General features: G+C 47.8%; 1 protein-coding gene across 3 annotated transcripts in view; it reads left to right on the plus strand.

Moving 5' to 3' along the window:
* The window catches only part of AKAP11 (A-kinase anchoring protein 11), a 555220-nt gene that overhangs the window by 483845 nt on the left and 49472 nt on the right, over window positions 1–21903 (plus strand). For all 3 annotated transcript variants that reach the window (XM_069640774.1, XM_069640773.1, XM_069640772.1), the window contains one exon: window positions 8660–8814. In XM_069640774.1, coding sequence (XP_069496875.1) covers window positions 8660–8814 — 155 coding nt within the window. The remainder of the gene's footprint in view (window positions 1–8659; window positions 8815–21903) is intronic.

A 21903-nucleotide genomic window follows, 5' to 3' on the forward strand; every position in this document is an offset into this window, starting at 1 on the left:
GACCTCGGGGCTCAGAGTCTCCCTGCCACCTCGGAGGGAGTCCTCTTTTGTGCCCATCGATAGGACCCCCATGAAATCCCCCGTGGGGAAGAAAAAGGGGGGGCAGGGCGTCGTCGTAGATTCGGCCTCAACCTCGGAGGAGGAGCTGGTCGAGGTCTTAAGCCACGGCCTCGGCGTGGAAGAAGACCGGCCCGTCGGGATGGATCCCGACGCAGGTGACGACGACATCGTCGAGGGTACCGACGGGGCCCCTGATCGCCCGCCGGATTCCCCTCTGCCAGCGCCGCGAGACAACTCGGCGGCCATTTTGTTGGCTATACAGTCCTTATGCTCAGAGATAAGGATGAGACTACCGTTGCCGACGGAACCTCTCCCGTCGGGGGACCCAGAACCGGGACCTTCTGGTGTTCCCCCTACCAAGAAAAGAAGGATCCCCCCTCCGCCTCCTTTTCAGCCGTCGCGCCCCTTCCAGCCCTCCTCCCCGTCCACCCGAGGGGATGATACGGGGACTGACACGGCAGCGACGGGTACGGACGACGAGGTATACGACGAGGATGTACCGTCGTCGCCTCCCACGAGGGCTTCTCCGCCCGACGAGATTGGATCGTTCCACTCCATGATCACCAGGGCACCCGAGCTTTTCCAACTCTGCCCTGAGGAGAAGAAGGAAGGTTTCCTTTATCAGCGGCGCGAGGCCAAGAGGAAGACGGTCCTCGCAGTGCCTCTATTGGACGACATTTGGGATGAGGGCCTCACCCTCCTCAAGAACCCTTCCACAACGCCAGCTAGAAGTGACCGGTACGAGAAAAAGTACCGGGTCCCGGACACGGCCCCCCTGTGCCTCCGGGCGCAGCCTACCCCGGACTCCGTCGTCTCCGCGGCGGCGAGGAAAAAAGCGGGGGGGGTGCGGCCTCCACATCGACTTCCCCACCGGACAGCGAGGGAAAGAAATTGGACGCTATGGGACGCAGAGTCATCTCGTCTGCAGCGACGACGATTAAAGCGGCCACCTACCGACAAGCGGCCCGCTCGTCGTCTCAGGAGGCCTACAGAGGACGAGGCAAGTCTGGCGGACCCCGCCGTCGTCGCCAAGGAGGTCAAGGCGGCAAAGCCTCGTCGAAGCAGGATTGAACCGGCTGTGGGGTCGGGCCCCCACCGAAGCACCCCGGTGGGAGGCCGGCTGGCGAGCTTCGTCAGCGTGTGGGAGTCCATCTCCACCGACCGTTGGGTGCTGGACGCCTTGGCCCGGGGCCACGCGCTCGAGTTTCGAAGAAGGTGTCCGTGCGTCCCCCCCGTGGCCAGGAAAGAACTTCACGTCCCTCAACTTCTCCTGGAGGTAAAGGCGATGCTCAGGAAGGGCGCCATCGAACTCGTCCCAAAGAGGCTTCGGGGCTCCGGAGTTTACTCGAGATACTTCCTCGTGAAGAAGAAGACGGGGGGATGGCGCCCCATCCTGGACCTGCGACGTCTGAACAAGTTCATCAAGGCGCAAAAGTTCCGGATGGTCACCCTCCAGCACGTCCTGGGTCAGCTGGAGGAAGGAGACTTCCTGTCGTCGTTGGATTTGGAGGATGCCTACTTCCATATTCCCATCCTAAAGGGGCACCGAAAATTCCTCAGGTTTGTGGTCCAAGGGCGTCATTACCAGTTCAAAGCCCTCCCCTTCGGACTACGGTCGGCACTCAGGGTGTTCACCAAGTGCCTCGCACCGGTGGCGGCGCAGCTGCGCCGCAAAGGGATCCACGTCTACCCCTACCTGGACGACTGGCTCATCCGAGCCAAGACGAGGGAGCTCGCCGTGGTTCACACGGCAAGGACCGTCCAACTTCTCACGGACTTGGGATTCTCCGTGAACTACGCCAAATCCCACCTGGTACCCGCGCAAGACGCTCTGTTTCTGGGAGCGAGGCTCAACACAGTGTCCCTTCTGGCCTCCCCGTCGGAGGAGAGGACCAGGACCATCCTGGGCAAGGTGCAGTGGATGTTGGTGGCCGACGCGGCCAAGGTGAGGTCCATCAAGTCCCTCCTCGGAATGATGTCTTCCTGCATCTACCTCATTCCCATGTGCAGGCTCCGGATGCGCCCGTTGCAGGAGTTCCTGGACGCGCGCTGGATCCAAACGACGGGCAGCTTCGAGGAAAGGATCACACTCGACGAGAGTTTCCGACGAGCGATCCGGTGGTGGGGCACCCGCGCGCATCTGACGGCAGGCATGGACTTCCAGACCCCAGCCCACCAGGAGACAGTGACCACGGATGCCTCCCTGGAAGGGTGGGGAGCGCACACCGAAAATCTGCACGCAAGAGGCCTTTGGCTCCCGACGGAGAAATCCCTACATATCAACGTCCTGGAGCTCCGTGCAGTGTTTTGGGCCCTCAGGTCCTTCCTTCCGTCCCTCAAGGGCAAGGTGGTGAGGATCTTCACCGACAACACCACCACCATGTTTTACATCAGGAAACAGGGCGGAACCAGGTCCCCAGCACTGTCCAAGGAGGCGCAGGACCTGTGGCATTGGGCCGTCGCCCAAAGGATGTTTCTGGTGCCGTTTCATCTGGCAGGGATAAAAAACACCATCACCGACTCGCTCAGCAGGGAGCTGCGCTCGTGCCACGAGTGGGAGCTACGCCAGGATCTAGTGGATCGCCTCTTCCGACGGTGGGGCACACCCCAGATCGACCTGTTCGCGACGGCGACGAACTCCAAGTGCCTGAGGTTCGCCAGCAGGTTTCCCCAGGCGAGGAGCATGGGCAATGCTTTCTCGTTCCCCTGGGAGGGCCTGTTCCTCTACGCGTTCCCTCCTTTGCCACTGCTAATCCGGCTCGTCAACCAGCTCAAGAGGTCACGGTGCAGGATGATCCTCATCGCACCTGCGTGGCCGAGGCAGATATGGTTCCCGGACCTTCTGGACTTGTCAGCGTCCCCGCCAATCAAGCTGCCGGTGGACGCGGATCTACTCTCCAGGGAAGGAGGCGCCATCCTCCACCACGACCCCAAATCGCTGAACTTGCAGGCCTGGCTCCTGCAGCGCTAGAGTTCGGAGGATACGACATACCGGCCGACTGCAGAGAGGTTCTTGCAAAGGCCAGGGCGTCCTCGACTCTTAAATGCTACGGACACAAATGGAAGAGGTTCTCTGTCTGGTGCCACGCACAGAAGATTAACCCTCTACGGATTACGGCTCCCCAAGTACTGCCGTACCTGCTGACGCTGGCCAAAGCTGGACTGGCACACGCGTCCATCAAGATTCATCTTGCTGCGATCTCCCGATACACCAGAACCACGGGGCGGACGTCCTTGTGGTCTCATCGTCTGGTGAAAGAGTTCATGAAGGGACTGTTCAGATCCCGCCGGTGAAGGCTCCGGCCCCGGCGTGGGAGCTCAACGTGGTGCTGACCAAGCTCATGGGACCTCCGTTCGAGCCTCTGCACTCGGCTCCGTTGAAATTTCTGTCGTGGAAAACAGCGTTTCTTGTGGCCATCACCTCCGCACGACAAGTGGGGGAGATCCAGGCCCTTTCCTGCAAGGCCCCGTACTTGACTTTTCACGACACAAGGGTAGTGCTCAGGACGCACCCCTCCTTCATGCCCAAGGTACCGTCGGACTTCCATCTCAACGAACCCTTGGTGTTGCCTGTGTTCTTCCCGTCGCCTTCGTCGCCAGCTGAGAGGACTTTGCACTCGCTGGATGTGGCTAGAGCGCTGAAGTTCTACGTAGACCGCACGAAGTGTTTTCGGAAGACGTCACAACTCTTTGTGAACTTTGGACCTGTCAATCAGGGGAAGGCTCTCTCGAAGGCTTCCATTTCCAGATGGCTCTCCGGCTGTATCATGTACTGTCACCGGTTGGCAAACCGACCGCTGCCTGGCCGTCCGAGAGCCCATTCCACCAGAGCGATCGCAGCTACCACGGCGTTCCTATCTGGTGTGCCCCTGCTGGACATATGCAGGGCTGCTACGTGGAGGTCGACGCACACCTTCACGAAATTCTGCTGCGTCGACCGGGATTCCAGGGAGGAGTCCAGGGTCGGCCAAGCAGTGCTGCGCAACCTGTTCGCCTGAGGTGAGCCTGGTGAGGAGGTAAGATGCTTAATGTTGAGTTTGATGTAATGCTTAATGTTGAGCCTTTGCCACCTCCCGTGGTTGTGCATGTGTGTACTGCTATGTATTCTTTATTCATGAGCATGTGAATCCATGCCAGACCCCATGCTGGAGAAGGAACAAGTTACTTACCTGTAACTGTTGTTCTCCAGCATGGGTCTGGCATGGATTCACATGCGAACCCTCCCGCCTACCCCTCTGTGGCTCTTCACTTGGTCATACTGCCACTTCAAGTGCTTCCAAATCTGAAGATGGCTGCCAGAGGCGGTGCTTAGGTAGAGGGCAGTTATTGGCTGTGGTCAGTATGACGCAGAGACCAGTGATTGGTTATTACTACGAAAGACAGATCAGAAACGAAACCGATACTTGTTTTTTCTTTACCGAGGATTCCCAGCCTGACGATGGGGAATATTCATGAGCATGTGAATCCATGCCAGACCCATGCTGGAGAACAACAGTTACAGGTAAGTAACTTGTTCCGTCCATAGCTTCTCCACTGAATGTCATCTCCTCTCCTAAATTCCCTAAAAAGGTTAGATGGAATGAGGAATGCAAACAGGCCTTTGAAGCCCCTGAAAAAGGCTCTTTGCCAAGCCCCAGTACTCAGAGCTCCTGACTATCACCAAACTTTCATTGTGCAAACAGATGCTTCAAATGTAGGAATAGGTGCAGTCCTCAGTCAACTGGATGGGAAAGATATGGAGCACCCCATTTGCTTCATCAGCCGTAAGCTAAAGGATCCTGAGACAAGGTGGGCAACAATCGAAAGAGAATGCTTTGCTATTGTGTGGGCACTGAAGAAGTTTAGGCCATACTTGTATGGTTCTACTTTTGTCATTCAGACTGACCACCAACCCTTGAGATGGTTAATGCAAATGAAAGGGGAAAATCCAAAACCTTTGATTTACCCTAGAACATAGGTCAAGGTGTCACCACCAAAATGCTGATGGTCTCTCTAGGAAGTATGTCATCGACTAGAGGTATGAGATTCATCCAGGAGTGGATTAAATCCTCCTGTCCCTTAGTTTGGGGGCGGGGGGGGGGGGTGAGTGTTAGGGAGAATTCTCTCTTTAGGCTGAATTTCCTAACCTAGTGAGTCCCCCAGCAGCTTTGCTGGATTTCTGGAGTTTGTTTTTTTCCTCCTGCCAAGAGTGAGACTCTTTTTCTCCCTCTCTTGGACATGATTCATGGTATTCCTTTGACTGGTAATGTGTTTTTCCTATGTGTGTTACACAGCACCCTCCGTGCAGTAACACAGGGGTGTCATAGTGACCCCCCAGTATAGACTCCATACCCTGGGACTGACTACTGTCTCCCAGGGCATGTAAAGTCACCATTGGCTTTACTAGTCCCAAATTATTAACAGAAACCAGTACAAACCATCATATTGTGGATGTACTGGTCGGGGCAATTCGATTGCCCCGGGGTCTGTTAGTCGAGGGGGCACGTCTCCGTCCCCCCTGATCGAGGTTTGGCTGGTGGCAGTGGAAACTACTTTTTATATTCGACCGCAAATATCTTCCTATGGGATTTTCCCATTGTTCGAGGCTACCAACTTTAATTATTTAATTCTCATAGCCTCGAACATACTGCCGGTTTATTTAATTAATATTAATTCTCCGGTTGGTATTTTTTGCCAAGACTCGATTCTAAAATGGCGTTTTTGTTCTCTTCTGTGACTCCAACCCAAGTCGAGCCCTTTGTTCCACTTGTTTGGCGGGCTTCTCCACAGATGCCTCCAAAAGTGGTGCCACTCTGTCTGGGTACCACAGTGGGTGTGGGAGGGGGTTTAGGCACCCTGGACTGAGTTACCTTGGTAACTCAAGTCGCACTCTTGTGTGATTGGCTCAAGTGGTGAGCCGGCCGGCTCACCACTTAGCATGTTTGAGTGACAGCTAGGCTGAGTGAATGGGGGTGTTCTGCATAAAAGCAGGGCTTTGGGGACTGGAACTTCAGAAGTCGCCACAGGACCTGAGAATCCGACGAGGGAGAAGCTGAGCCGACCTATCACGACGACACCACCAGTGGAGCCCTGCAGAACCGACTCACCACTTCCCGACGACAGAGAAGATCTCCCGGCTGGAGAGACTTCTTCCCCTGACTGGTGGGCACAACCAGTTTACCTTTCTTTCTTCGCACCCCAGCCCAGTTTGTGGTCGAACTGCCCGTGCCAAGCACCCCGGCAGCCGGATAGCCACTCACCACTGAACCGCGAATCACCGGACCGCTCCTTGTACCTGAGAAACTCTGTGGCTGGTTTCTTCCCTGGCAGTGCAACGGACTCCTGTCTTCTTCCCCGACGAGATCCTCTCTTCTCCCGAAAGAAGCACCAACTTGCATCCGCTGCCAGGAACAACTGCCCCCGCTGGAGCGTTCTCACCACTTTAAGGGACCGTGTCCGCCAGGCCTCCCTTTCTAAAGATTGCTACAAGGTAATAATAACCCCTTAACCTTCTGGACTGGGCTGGCCGCCTTGACCCTCTAACTGGACCCTTTCTTTGGTCCAACTCCTTTTTGAACCTTTACAAGACTTTTGTGCACTGCAACTGTGTGACCTTGGACACATTTCGTTTGGATCCTCTGAAAGTGGATCCGTCTCTTGAACTCTAGCTTCACGGTTTTACTTTGCCTTCCTCTCTTGTTATGTTCTGATAAAAGTGTTGGGATCTGTTTCAACTTGTTCAATGCTTTTCTCTCCCTTTTTAAAACGAACTATTAGAGTGCCATCTACGTTAAGCGCTCACCGCTGTCTGAAAATAAGTGGGGCTTTACTTAAGACTTGTCTAATATTCTTTTAAGGGAGTGTATATCTTTTAGTGACCGTGTTTTTGAATTGCTTACTATTAGTGCCTGTGTGTTTTTCTAGATGTGGTTTTAAATAAAAAATTATATCTCTTTTACACCAAGCCCTGGTCAGTGTTTACTTGTTCTATTGTGTGCTCTTGACCTATTGTGAATACTCTGTATACTGCCTAACTCTTCTTGAGGGAAGTCTGACTGCTCAGCCACAGCTACCAAGTGAATCTGTGTGGTACAGACTGCTACCAAGTGGGTTGACTGCCAAACACCTGTAGTCCTAAATCTTTTGCAGTGGTCCCAGAGGGAACTGCACAGGTTTCTGCCTAACAGCCTCAACGCCAGTAAGACGGAGATCGTTTGCATTGGGACACCTGCTCCCGCTTTCCCACTTTCACTCTAGCCGTCCTCCGTGCGGCAGCGCCCACCTGCGAGGCAAGACACCTTGGGGTCATTTTTTACTCCACTCCCCCCCTTCTCCTCTCACATTTTGGACATCTCTAAAAAGTCATATCAGCTACACCTCCTCAGAGGTACTCTACCTTTTCTCACTTTCCCCCAGAGGTTCACTGTGTCCAGATCCCTGGTTCTCTCTAATCTGGACTACTGCAACAGCCTCTTCCTCAACCTCCCTTCTTCTGCCCTGCTCCCTCTGAAACTCATCCAGAACCGAACTACAAGACTTATCCTTGGCCTCAAGCCCAGGGACCGCATCTCTCCGGTGCCAACATCCCTTCACTGGCTCCCGTGGCTGCAAGTATCAAGTTCAAGACCCTCTGCATTGTTCACAAGGCTTTCTGGGGCATGGGACCTACCTACCTGCAACGCTGCCTTCCTAAATACTGTCCCTCCCGAGGACTTCGCTCATCTACCTCCAACCTTCTGAGAGTGAGCCGGTTCTCCAAGCAGTGTCTCCCTCTGGAATAGCCTCCCTGCCGCCCTCCATCTTGAGCCTGATCTTAAGTTCTGGATACTACTCAAGACCTTCCTCTTCTCCTCTTCCTTCTCTCTCCCTCTACCCTGCTAACCTAGTTCTCTACTCTTTCCCTCTCTTGCTCCTCCTCCTTACAGCTTGCTGACTGATTGCCTGGGGTACCTCAGTCTCTCACAGGTCCCTGGCACCCCTGACAGACCTCTTTTGCACTTGCCTCAGGGCCCTACACCCCACCCACACTCACTGTACTTGGGAAATAACCCTAGAGAGTGTCTCTCTTTGCACTTACCCCAGTCTCCACCGACCGGGTGTACTTGGACCTCCACCTCCCTGTGACCATCTGTGCACTTGTACGTTCCGTACACACCGTGCTTGAAGAACGTCTGTCTGTTTGCCCCTGTCTTCGCCCCTCAATTGCACTGGTAAAACTGCAGAATGGCCGTCAGGCCTATTTGCTGTATCTCAAATTGTTAAATGTATTTTACACACTTACTCTGCCTGTGCCTGTTGTTTTTTCTCTTTGTTTCTCACCCTCCTTGAGCGCTTTGAAACACTTCCCTGTGTATAGGCGCTTTATAAATAAACAATACCTTAACATACCAACTGTGTTACAATTTAGGATTTTCGTTAATGCAAAAATTGAGCAGCACCTGACAGAGCAAAGTAAGCAAATGAGAAATATATTGAAGGGCAGCAATAATGTATGGAGTGATGATCTATCAAAGTAATATATTCAGCAAGGAATAGCCTGTATGACATGAGAAAGTGTGAAAATACAAACTTTGCGGGATTCGATTTTGATCTGGTTTTTACTGGGTTTTGTTCCCTCAAGGTCACCCTGCTAAAGTATTGCTTATAAAGAACATAGACATGGAATCCGCCACAGTAGACCCACACCTCAGGATAGCACTGCAGTGGGCTGTTGCCTCAGAGTTTGAGGTATCTGAACTTGGTTTCCAAGACACCATCCCGAAAGATTTCTTGGCTGTAAGTAATGTAATATTCTCCTTGTATGGAATTTTTGTACTTTTTCTTTAAACCCATCTTTCTGTTTGGCTTGTGTCCTTGTAGAATGTAAATAAGAGTATACATTGTCCGATTGTACAGGTAACTCAATAAGATACAGGCACTGGGATACCCTGTGTGGCTCCTACTCTTGAGAACCTATGGTTTGAGTATAAGGGTCACTCCATAAGGCAGAAGGATGGAGTTGGGCTTTCATGGCTGTAGTAGCCATGGATGTTACGTCTGTTTCCATATTTTCAAAAGCACCAATCGCAGTAAATTCCTCATAACGCATGATATGCCATGTTAGTCTCCAACATGGCCTTCTCTAGAATAACATGCTGTTAGCATATCTCCCGACATCAGGTGGAGGATCATAGTATGCTTTTTGGGTCAAAGCTCTCAATCTTGTTACAGAGAAAGGGTTAGGCTGCTCAATATCTCACCTATAGATTTGCAGTTTCCCATTTTAACCCGGTTATGAGAGATTGGTTTTATTTTTCATGGACAAATTATTGAAGTTGATTGCACCAACCCACTGAGGCCGGAGAACAGTTGCATACAATTTTAAATAATTCCTTTCAAGAGCTATCAGCTAACTTTTTTGGGGACATAAAAGCATGTTATTGCCTCAATGATGGTCTGTTTATAAAATGTGCAAATGTTTTAAGATCTGGCAGTGAGAACAATTTGAATCCTTCATCCATTTCCTCTGAGCTATCTTATTTGGGTCTTGAATAGTTTCCGATCAGCCATGTACATTAGTTCCGAATCAAACCTTCCTCCCATCGCCAGGTACTTTATTGGGGGTACCTTGTCCAGTGTTTTAGATGTTGTGGGATTTTAGGTTTGTACCATTCAGTGTGTTGTGGTGCATCCTTCTTCATGCGATATTGTTTTTGTAAAGATTGGGTTAAGAATGTTCTCCTATAACTGCTGCTGATCGCAGTACAATATGGTAATGTTATTAGCATGTTTATTTGTTTTAAGCAGAGAGCAACATTGAGGAAGAGCTAGCAATATTGAGGCACCTGAATGATCGTTAAGCAAGAATTCCGAAACTTTGATCAAGTTTGTCATCAAAGATGAAATCATAGATTGGCTTGGCATGTTATGGTATTCAACACACATTTATAAGAGCACAGTTCAGATCTTTAGACCATATGTTGTCTCTCTGTAAACATTCATCTTTAGAGCATCTAAGCACAGGATTGTTATTTGCAGGACCCAACCTGGTAGCCTTCAGATTATGATGGAAAGACACCTTGAAAACAGAAGGGCGGGGGGAGGGACAGAGTACTCCTCAAAGAAACTGGTTGATGGAGCTGCCATAAGCAGGTTAAGGGAGCCTGATAAATAGATGCAAAAAGACATTAGGGGCTGTATGTGCTGAACCACAATTTAATCATTAGTTTTAGCAAATACCTGAAAGAAATGAATGTTACTGAAAAAATCAACCTCAAAATAGCTCAATGCCAAGAAAAAATGACATTGAGGACAACTACACACCCATTTAGGTGTAAAAACCTCGGAATATTGAGGAACATGGACAGAGAACCCTGAAAAAAGCAGTATTGCCTAGAGAGAAGTTCTCAAATGTGAAAAAGGGTCTAAGAAGTTGGAGTTGGAAAAGATTGTGGGAACTCTGAAACATTGTGAGGCATCAAATGATTTCTGGTTAATGGGGTTGGGAGTTTTGAGTTTTGATCAGGTGATCCTCCAACTGATGTCTGGGCATATGATAACAGCATGCAATACTAAAGCAAGTTATTGATGGAGACAAGATTGTAGGTTTATGCATTATAAGGGGCTACCATATTTGGTAGTTCATATGACATGCAAACGCAAACGGACCTAGCATCCAGGGCTACCATAGCCACCAAAAGCCAAACTCCATCCTTCTACCTAAACCGCCATTGTTTACACAAGTCTTCAGGAGTAAGATTATATCTTGCCAAAATAAATTACTGAAATACCAAAGACTTAGATGGAAAGTAATGTTCAAAATAAGTTGGCCCCTGATCCTGTGCACAAGAAAATCAACTCACAACTATTCAACAGTGGTGTTATGCTTGTGGGACCTAGGTACACTTCTCTTGGATGGACAGCAAACTTCCGGGGACCTCTCTTGCGGAGCACATTTGCTGGGTTGACTGGCTGCCACTCAGGGAGGTAAGCATCAACAGCAGCAGTTGTGGAAGCGGTATGAGGGGCAATATGTGAGACATCCCTCTTGTAACCTTGCTCCAAAGTGCTGTGCTAATAAGCAGGGAACAATGCACAAAAGGTGTGAAAGAGAATGCTGGCACACACCTCACTTTCACTCAGCATGCCAGTTTGGCTGGTCTCGTCCAGCCCTCCACTGTGCGTGGTAAAATTTCTCGCTGGCAGTGCTGCACGTCTCACTTTCTCTGGCCTATGTGTTTTTACTTTTTGTTGCAGTTAGGGCGCTTCCGCCCATGGGTGCTAATAGTCTTAGCACCCTTTGGAAGCAGGATTCATGGCCATTAGATGGGCATGATGATGGAAGCATCATTAGGAGCCGATGCGCAGACGCAATATATAAAAAAAAATGTAGCTATTACCTTAGACTCCTTAAAGCCATCAGACCATACCTATCAGAGGACAATTATGCCACAGTGGCTGGGGTAACTATTTTATCCTGATTGGATTATGGTAATGCCCTGATGGTAGGGTCAAACAACAAATGCCTCCAAGTTTACCAGATCATACAGAATAATGCGGTCAGACTTATTAAGCGCATTCCCAAATTCAACCACATTAGCAATCCCAGGAAAGAGCTGCACTGGCTTAAAGGTGAACATAGAATTCAATTTAAGGCTCTCACCATAGCACACCAGTGTATTCATGTGAAGGCACCAGGGTACCTGAAATCTAAAATACAGACATATGTACCTGCCCGCACTCAAAGATCAGCATTTCAAAACAAGATCGCAGTAGCTAAGTATAAATGCAATCTAGGCTTAGGTAAATCCTTCCTGATTGTTACAGCAGGATTGTGGAATAACCTGCCTATCAACATAAGAAGAGAAGCGAATTATCTACGCTTCCGCAAGCAGGTAAAGACTCACATCTTTAATTAACTGCCATCTTAAAAATAAAATCTCCCAGATGCTTCCTTAGACATTTGCTCTGTCTTGTTATTTGTGTTGTCCCAGGTGTCCATGTATCTGCGCCCCGAGACTTGCGAGTTACAGGCGCATTACAAATTAATAGAAATAGAAAAAATGTGCTGGTGCTCTCTGTATCATTAAGTCAGGTTTTTCGGGTATCTAATTGCTGTGAATCCAATCCCCTCCCCATGCTGGAACTAAGGCTAAAGTATCTGTCCATGTAGGCATTCCAGAGCAGTCCTTAGTGAACAAGGACCTTTAATGAGGTCCCAGGTAACATTACTGCCCTGGTGGAAAGCCAACATGGAATGATGGTATAGCTGTTAGCTCCTTAGCATAATGTCCTGTGGTAAGGGAATTTTTTTTTAAAAACATGAAAATCTCCATGTGCATGGAGTGCAAGTCCTTTTTCATGCAAACAAAATATACAACATAGATGGTTTCCCTAAAAAGGTTGAAGGGATCTCCTGTAGTTGTCTCTATTTTTGTAGGTGCCTTTGGTGATGGAAAGCAGCGAGGTAAGCTCGAAGCAGGCAGAAGGATGTAAGCATAGTTTGGGGAGTGAAGGGGCAGAAAGATGTGGATCAGGCACATTGGCAGAGAAGCTGAGCTATGAGGTGCTGTCAACCCAAACCGAATGGTCAAATTCAGGCCCTTACCAGCAGGAACGACCCACATTCCAAGCCTCCTGATAGACTGGTATCCGCGCCACCCAGCAGGTTCTACTTGGGAAAGATAGAAAAATAGGTAAAAGTGACTAAGAAACAAAACAATTCCTGGTCGTACTTTAGAAATCTGCCCAACCTTTATGCCCATCAGTGCAGTTCAATATGGTCGAATTTGCAGAGTCCTTTCGATGAGTCGTGCCGCCGCATGTAGGACACATCCCAGGGATACGGGGGTGTCGCTGGAAGGCCTTCCAAAAGGGCATTGGCACCATCCAGGTGGGGGAGGACCAATGCTTGGAAAGCAGATCTGAAGTTGTTTTCTGGGATGAAGGGCTTGATTTTCCACAGGAGAGAAAGTTGGTACCAAGCCGCCTGTGTCTCCCTTGCTATGCACTGTTGGAAGGAGCATTGTCTGTCGATGTTGAACCCAAGGGACTTGGTACAGGTGGCCAGCTGGGGTGTGAAGACCTTGCGGTCTGGATGTCGGGGTATTCAGTGCTGTTGTTCAGCAGTAGGAATTCAGTCTTGGAGGGATTTAATTTCAGGTAAGCACTGGACATCCTTGACTGGATCAATGTGAGGAAGGCCTTGATCCTGTGGATGCCTTCGATGGAGGATATCTTGAGGTCATCTGCTGATTGGTGGATGTGGCTGCTGTGTGGAGAGAGAAGGGTTTGAGCAATTCCATGTTAATATTGAAGATCAAGGGTGGGGAATGGATCCTTGCAGGACTCGTCAGGTGATGGATACATTTGGTGATCTGGAGGAATGCATTTGGACGAACCAGTGGCTATTACAAGGTAGGATTTGAACCAGCTGAGGACAATGTCGCTGATCCCCATGCAGCGATGTAGATGGTAGTGTCTGATGGTCTACTGTAAGAAATGCTGCTGAGAGGTCAAGAAGAACAAGGAGGAAAATATGGCCATCGTTGCAGATTTTAAGGGCATTGTCTATCACCTTGATGGTAGCCATTTCTGTGCTGCATCTAGATCTGAAGCCAGATTTGTAGGACTGAAGGAGGTTGTTGACTTTGATGTATTGGAGGAGTTGCATGGCTACTGCTTTCTCAAGGATCTTACCTGGGATTTCTTTTTTAAAATGTTTTAAAGTTTTTATTGGCATTTTCAAGTAAACAAACTGTTAATAAACTCCTTCCACCTTCCCTGACACCCCCTTGCGTCCCCTGCCCCCACCGTCCCGCTTTCATCAGACCCTATCCCGACATCCCTCTCCTTATGCTCCCACTTCCCATAGACTCCCCATCTAAACCGACTCCCACCCTTCCCGCAGTCCATGCCTCCCTTTTCTCTTCTTGAGGCTGCATCCAAATGCTAATTTCTCTGTTCCTTCTCTCAGGCCCTGGTCCCCGTATAGACTGACCAGGACACCATGCTCCCCTTGAGTCCTGCTGAAATTTCGAAACTACATCCCACTCCAGGAGAAAGCGTTGATGATCACCCTGTATAGAATAGGTAACCCATTCCAGGGCGACAATGTTCAAAAATGTTCCCACCCACTCGTGCTCAGTAGGGGGGGGGTGGTCCCTCTTTTTCCATGTTTGGGCTACTACCAGTGCACCTTTCATCATCAAAATTACATATGCCTTCTTTGGTGACTTTGTCTGCAACCCCTCAAAGGCCCCCCACCCCCAGTCCCAGCATGGCTATCCCCTGACAGCCCTCCATCGCTGCTTGGAGCCTCCCCCACCAGATATGGTGCCATGTCCCCACCTCCCCTCATTCTCTCCAGCATGTTTCAGATACCGCTGGGTTGAACCGCTGCAGTTTTTCTGGGGTGAGATGCCATTGCACATCATCGTAACCCATATTTCTTGTACTTGGATCGCCCTCGTTGGCTTGGAGATGTGCGCCCAGAGTGCCGACCATTGCTCTAGCTCAATTGGGTGGCCCACTGATGTCTCCCATCATCCCATGTATCTCCATTTCCCCGGCTTCTCCCCCTCCCTAATTATGCCGTACAGTGCCCCACAAGGCACTAGTCCCAGGATTCTGATGTAACAAATTGTTCAAAGGGGTTAAGATCCCTGGTGGCAGCCCTTCTAACCTCCGGATGTAACAGCCAGTGTTTCAGTTGGAATAAATGTAATCTCTCTCCCTCGCTTAGCCCAAAATCCTGCTTACACTGGTGAAAGGTTTTCAGCTCTTGGCCGCTGACATATCCCTTAACTTATAGCACCCTCCCTCCTGCCACTTCTCGAAGTCTCCACCCTTCCTGCCCGGTGTGAATTTGGGGTTTCTAAACAGAGGTGACAGGACTTCACCCACTAGAGCCCCAATGGCGCTACAGTACATATTTGCTGGTTTGTCTTCCTTTTGTCTCCAGAGCACCTCTTCCAATGGGGCTCCCATCATCTCCCTGGTTTTGGACCTCCAGACCTTATCTCAGTCATCCCTGAACCAGTCCCTAATCACCCTGATCTGTGATGCAAGGTAATATACTCTGAAATCGGGCTCCCCTAGCCCTCCTTTACTCCTTGAGGGTCTTAGGACTTGCCGCGTCACCCTGGCTTTTTTGTGATTCCAAAGCAATACCCCTGTAAATTTTTGAAGAGACCAAAAATAGGTGTTGGGTACCCGCACCGGGAGGGCCATAAAGTGGTAAAGTAATTTCGGTAGGATAACCATTTAAGGACATTAATCCTCCCCATCCATGATATCGATAGGATTCCCCACTCCACCAGCATCTTTTGGATTTTCTCCAGGAGTGGGGTGGTAAGTTAGTGCCAAAAAGCGTATCCAGGTTTTTGGTAATCCACAGTCCCAGGTATTGTATAGTGTTCTCTGCCAACCTATAAGGTAGGGCCTCCTTCAAGCCTTGTGCCCTCAGTGTTGGTTTCTTGAGAAGCACTAGGACATTTGTCCAGTCTTGAGGGGCGAGCGGAAGATGCCTTGAGTTGGTGAACTGTTGATGATTATCAGGTGATGGATTACAACTTTAGTCTGAAGGGTCTCAAGTACGGAGTGTTGGAGGGATGCTAGGGTGACATTGCTGTCTTCCATAGGGAGTGTCATGAAGTTATTTTGCAAGATGCGATGTGTAGTGTGCTGTCAGTTGTGGTGTTGGTATCTGTGTTGGCTGACGTTGCTGATCTTGTTGATGAAGAAGCAAGTGATGGTTGTGCTTTTTTTGATGGAGTCCAGTACGGTTTGCTCAGGTAGAGGGTTGATGCAGAGCTTAATGGCTTTGAAGAGGGCTCTGTTTTAATTGCTGGCCTTGGCTGTGGTGTTTTGGTAGCAGTTAGCCTTGGCAGTGGTAATCCGTCATCTGTCTGTAGCACAGAGTTCCTTCAGCAGGGTGAGGTTGGATGCGCTGCAGGATTTTTGCCATGCCTTTTGTTGTTTTCTGATAGTTTGTTTGTAGACGTTGAGTTCTTGGGAGTACCAAGATGTGGAAGGTTTAGGCTTGAGGGTGCCTTGTTTCACAGGGCAGTTGATGTGTGTTGTTAGAGTGGTGAAGCAAGTTGCAGTCCTGGTTCATCAGAGGTAGATAAGCCCATGTGAGGTGGAGTTTGAGGTCTTCTGTAAGAGCCTCCATTGGAAAGTTTTTGAATGATCTGGTGGCTAGTTCTTTGGGTTTACAGTGGGTTTGCTTGACTGGTGTGACGTGACTTATGTCAAAGGAGATTGGCAGATGGTCTGACAAGTCGAGCGGGATTGGAGACCTGTGATGAAGAGTGGGCAGGGCGGTGATGATGAGATCGAGGATATTACCTTCCCTGTGAGTGTTGGGTCTTTTGTGCGCTTTCAGAGTGTCGAGTAGGCAGTGCAGATCTCCCTTACATGGACTTGCTTCCTGGGATGTTGAAGTCACAGAGGAAGATATTGTTGGCATGTGTGAGAGACATGGTGGTGACCAAGTCTGTGAAGTCTTTGATGAAGGAGATGTTGGGCATGTGACGTCTGTAGATGAGGTAAAAGGCACTGAGCATGTTGGAGAGAGTGGAACGTGGCAGGAAAGGTTTTTGAAAGAGCCAACTTTGTCGACTTACAGTTGGGTACATGGCTAAGATATCTTGTGAATGATGTGCAGGCCTCCGCCGATCTTGTTGTAGAATTCTTTAACCGTTGGGGTTGAACATATCTAGGATAAGGGTGGAGGTGGATGTCATCCAGGTCTCAATAATTAAGATGGCATCCAAGTCATGTGTGGTGATGAGGTCGACTACGTCTGCTGCATTGCTGAGCGAACATTGGTGAGCATACGTTTTTCGTGTAATGGTGGGTGGATGATGGGAGTGGTGATTGTGTCTATGGAGACGCAGGTGAGGTTGCTGTGAAGCAGTGCCCATGATGTTGCTGGTGAGCGGCGTCGTTGGGCTGTGAGTGGTGATGGTATGGATGGGTCATTGCGAGAGAAGGGTCAAACAGATTTGAGGTAATGTTAAAGGAGCATGGGTTCTGGTCCTGGCTCCTTCGGGTCTGAAAAGGTCCAAACAGGATTTTCTTAGTCTGTCGTTCTCTTCGGACGCCTGGGTGAAAGACGCCCTTTATCTAAGAGTTAAAAAAGGAACAGAAGGGACAGGGCTACGCAGGTAGGTGGAGCGTAGGTCACCATACCAAGATCCACTTTCACCAACTGCAAAGGGCAAGAGTCTAGACAGTTGAAACCAAGTGTGTAAGGATATGAATCCCTCCCCCCGCAAACAGTACCTGCTTTATTACCAACAACAAATCCCTTGTTTTTTACCAGCCAAAACCTATGTCCATTTCTCTCAAATCAATAGTTTTGGTTCCACAAAATCGTACCTCTTGGTGGCCTGATCTACTTTAGCTCATTGGTCGTCAATGTTCAATGTGTTCGGAACATGTTTCATGAGACTGTCCTGCCAACGTCAGTATCCCTACCCTACATCCATTGGACCCATTTTTGGGTCAGTTGTTAGAAAGCTGAGCGGAATCAAGGTCACACAGACACTGAAGTAGAAAGCTTAAGTGTTGGTTCATTTAGGATAGTTCGAAGTGGAGTCAAAATAACATAGATTCGATCTCCAAGCTCCTTCCCAGAACTCCTGAATTATCCTTACCTGACTATCACTTCCACAAACAGTCTCAACAGCCTTTTGTCTGGGAGACCTCTTTTGTCCTTTTCCTCTCCACTCTTCTACACTTCTTCTGCACTTCCTTGATGCTCTGTCGTGTGCTCGTACCTTCACCCTGCCTCATCTTCCTCTTGTCAGGCTGATTGTATGACTGCTCCTCCTTACTTATCTCCCCGCCCTGTCTCCTGAAGTCCCCTCCATTCTCCTCCTTATATCCCTCCACCATTCTTCTTCCTATTTCTCTCTGAAGCTCCTCTTGGTCTATCTCAACCACCTCCATATGGTTCCTCTACTTACCTAATTCTGATGTTTCTTTCCACCTTTGCCTAGTCTCTCCCAATGTTGTCTCTAATAGTCCCCTCTTCTCCTCCCTTGCTGTTACCTCCAACCCCCCCACCCTCTGTATACCGGCCACCTTCCTCTCCTCATTCAATATTATCTCTAGCCCCCTACGCCTGGTGATAGTCTTCCTCTTCTCCACATTTTCTCCCACCACATCTATTCTCTCCAACTCTTTCTCACATACTTCTCACCCTCTGGCCTTTTTCCATGCCACCACATACTAGTGGATAAAGGACCTGCAGGAGGTATACAGGGATCTCCAGACCATCCTCACTGGGACCCTGCACTAGGTTTCAGTCATAGGAGTACTTAACCTCTCATCACCCTCCTGTCCCACACTGACCAACTGGGAAAGGAAAACAAGCCTAACTCTTTGGGGATGGTCTACATCAATATTTCTGATGTGACAGCCCAACCCCCTAGCCAGACCCAAAACCCTAGTGTTTTTATTTTTTATTTTATTTTTATTGTGCTCTTTTTTTTAGTTTCATTTACAAAACTTGTTGCACATTTATAAAATACATATAAAAAATAAAACATTAATTAGTAAAAGAAATCATACCTAAAACTATAACAATCCATGTCAACAAATCCAAATATACAATCAAAAATCAAACAAAATATCCAGGATATAAAAAATATACAAGTCCAAAATATATATAATATACAAACCAAAATATACAGTCCATTGCCGTTTAGAGCCATCAAATTCCCAATTTCTGTACCATTTCCTTCCATATACAAAAGGCAGCGTTTGTAACCATAATTGATTTGCACCGTATAATGTTGAACAGAACTGTTAGTTCTGAATATTTTCAATTTTCCTAACAAAATGTGCTTACCTTTTCGTATGAGATGTAACCAAGTAAGGGCAAGCTGTCAACACATGTCGTGAGGTTTCTACCTCGCCATGACACAGTCTGCAAAGATTGTCACCTTTCCCCGCAGATTCTTTACTTCGCCACGTTTCTATAAATTCCTTTGTTGGGAGAAGGTTTAGTCTCAGGTACATGATAAACCTCTTCCATTCAATGGAACAGATCTTGATCAGATAGCTACAAGGCTTATAATAAGTAATACTTTGGTAAGAAAATCCTTTATATCTTTTTTTGTTATGTAGTATATCAATGCTCAGAGATCTGTCCCACATTTATGTCTTGCTTTTTTTATTTTTTCAAAATTCAGCGTGGTTTCAAAGATATCTATCCAGATATCCCAAGGTCACGAAATGTAATTTGGCAGTTGTTTTTACATCCGCAATAAAAGCGTTAATCCGGTCCTTTGCCATACGTTTTACCCAATAGTTTTAACAACTCATTTGAGTTGGAATCGGTTTTCAAAAGTATAGCATACAACAAGGTGTGTCTAACCAACCACAATGACTTTAAGGAACACAAACCATACTCCATCCTTAGTGCTTCTACCAGGACAGATTTAGGAAGATTGATGAGAGTACGTAACAGTTTACCTTCGAGCTTGGCTAGCCAGTGTACATGTGTACTTGGAATTGCATAGAGCACGTAGAGAATAAATGTTATAATACTCATACAGTAGACTTTCAAGAAGCCTTCAATGTTTTGGCCTCCTCGACTCTATATATAATTATTTAGCACAAGCCATTTCGTCCATATGTTTTCCATGATCCTAGCTTCATAATAGGTTGGTGTTGCCTTGATTTTCACCGGAAAGCCCAGGTAGACAAATTCTGTTTGCCTCTGTAGCTCCATTTCATCCAAGTACCATAGAAATTGTTCTTTTTCACGCCTACCCTTACTTAACCACATTGTCTTCGTTTTTGCAATATTTATTATAATACAGTTTTTATCTGTATAGTTTTTGAACGCAGTTATTGTCCGCTGAAGACCAATTGAGGTACAAGAAAATAATATTAGGTCATCAGCGTAAGACAGACAACTTATGTGGGTATTATATATTTTTGGTGGGAAGTTACAGGTGCTCTTTAATTCACTTTCTATGTCAGCTGTGTAGATATTATACAGAACCGGGCCCAACACACAGCCTTGCTTTAGCCCCCTGTTTGTGTGTTGGTATGCTGTGTGTGTGCCTTCCAGATTTAAACGGATGGTTATAGATGTATTCGTGTAGAGCTGTTGTTGCCTTGTTTCTTCAGTTTTTCCCACACGATTGGTCGAGAAACCAAGTCGTAGGACTTTGAGAAGTCCACATAACAACATTATAGATTCATACCCTTCTTGTGTTCGTATTCACCTGTTAAATATTGCAGTGTGCAAATGCTGGTAAGGGTTTTATAAGACATCCTAAAAGCCTTTTTCAAAAGGCTAAGTATTTGCTTTCTTTCTAGTCAGATTGTTAATTCTCCCAGTAGTATGGTTGCAAATATTTTTTGGCTCGAGTCGATCATCGACAAAACGTGGAAGTTGGATGGGAGCAATCTGTGTCTGCTTTTAAAAATGGGGATAAGTACGGACTTTCGCCAGCTATATGGGTTAGAACCTGTTTTTATTACGTGTGTGCAGATGGCATTTAGGATTTTAGGATTAGGGATGCCGTCAGCAAGGGCTTTATTTTTTTTAATGATTCTTAGAAGATTATCTTCTCCTATATCAAGGCTAAACTTGTCATCCTTTATTTTTCCCAAATCTTTACCTCTACACTTTAACGTAGGGCCAAAGTCGGATAGATCTGTGGTGGAATAAAGACCTCGTATATAATTGGACCAGATGTTTTTAGATACCGGATTAATCCAATAGGTGTTATTGCTTTACAAAAATCATTATAATATGACCAAAAGCTTTGTGCGTCAAAGGACTTCAACCATCAGAACAATCTTAACCAATTAGAGTTTTTAGGTAACATTTATGTGTTTTTAACCAATTTCTATATTTGGTTTTGAAATTAATAATTCTGCTTTGTTTTTCCAAGAAATTCAAATCAGGCCATGTTTTACCTGCCGCTAGGGACTTTCTGAGGAGGATTTACCTTGAAACCCAAATATGGTAATTGAAGCCTTTACCATTAAGAGAATGAATGTTAGGGCCTCTGACTAGCATGTCCCGCTGATACCGCTGCCATATTGGATTCTCTTTGTGCATATTCACAAAGAGGAGCTGCACTGTTCCCCACGGTTCCAAACATCATCATCTGACCACTTATGTAGTACTTCAAATCCCAGGTTGCTCAGCATGTGGCAACTGGATTGTGGCATTTGGGTTGGTTTTTCAGTATGTCTGTTGCTGGTAATGTTTTTCCTCGAATGCGGGCCTATAACCATGTTATCGACACAATAAGGATCTAGGGACTTCGAAGTTCCCAGCAGGTTCAACGCTGTCACTCCCTGAGTCAGGAGTGACTTGCCAACTTGCCTTAGTTGTGGTGGTTTTGGGTCTTGCTAAACCCGTACAATTAACTTTCTGCGTCCAATTGCATGACATGATTGTGGAGTTTCAGGGGCCCATTTCAGATTATGAACTTACCTTTAAGAGTTAGGGTTTGGCTTAGCTCCATGTGCTAAGTCACTGCCAACCCACCATGTCTTAGAGGCATAGGTCGGGGGCCCACCCAGCAGCATTTAGCAAGTGCTGCTACCCGGCTCTGTTGACCTTCCCACCTTTACCCTGAGGGCAATGAGTGTTCTTTCTTATAAATTGATGATGCACGCATAGCAGGAAAGTCGTGAACAGTTAATTCACCCAGTACGGGAAATATAAGAGGGCACTGTGTCACAGCCTAGTCCTGGCCGTTCTGATCATCCACCAACAATATAATTCCAGAGGCTTACATTCTACAGCAAGTGACTTCACAAAATTTCTTAATGGAACCTCCCCCTACTTCACAGCTTCCTCCCAGCTGATAAATCCTCTGCTTAAAGTATGCATTGAATAAT

Source organism: Ambystoma mexicanum, chromosome 7q (assembly GCF_040938575.1).
Source record: "Ambystoma mexicanum isolate Mex_15411 chromosome 7q, UKY_AmexF1_1, whole genome shotgun sequence".
NCBI classification, from domain to species: Eukaryota; Metazoa; Chordata; class Amphibia; order Caudata; family Ambystomatidae; genus Ambystoma; species Ambystoma mexicanum.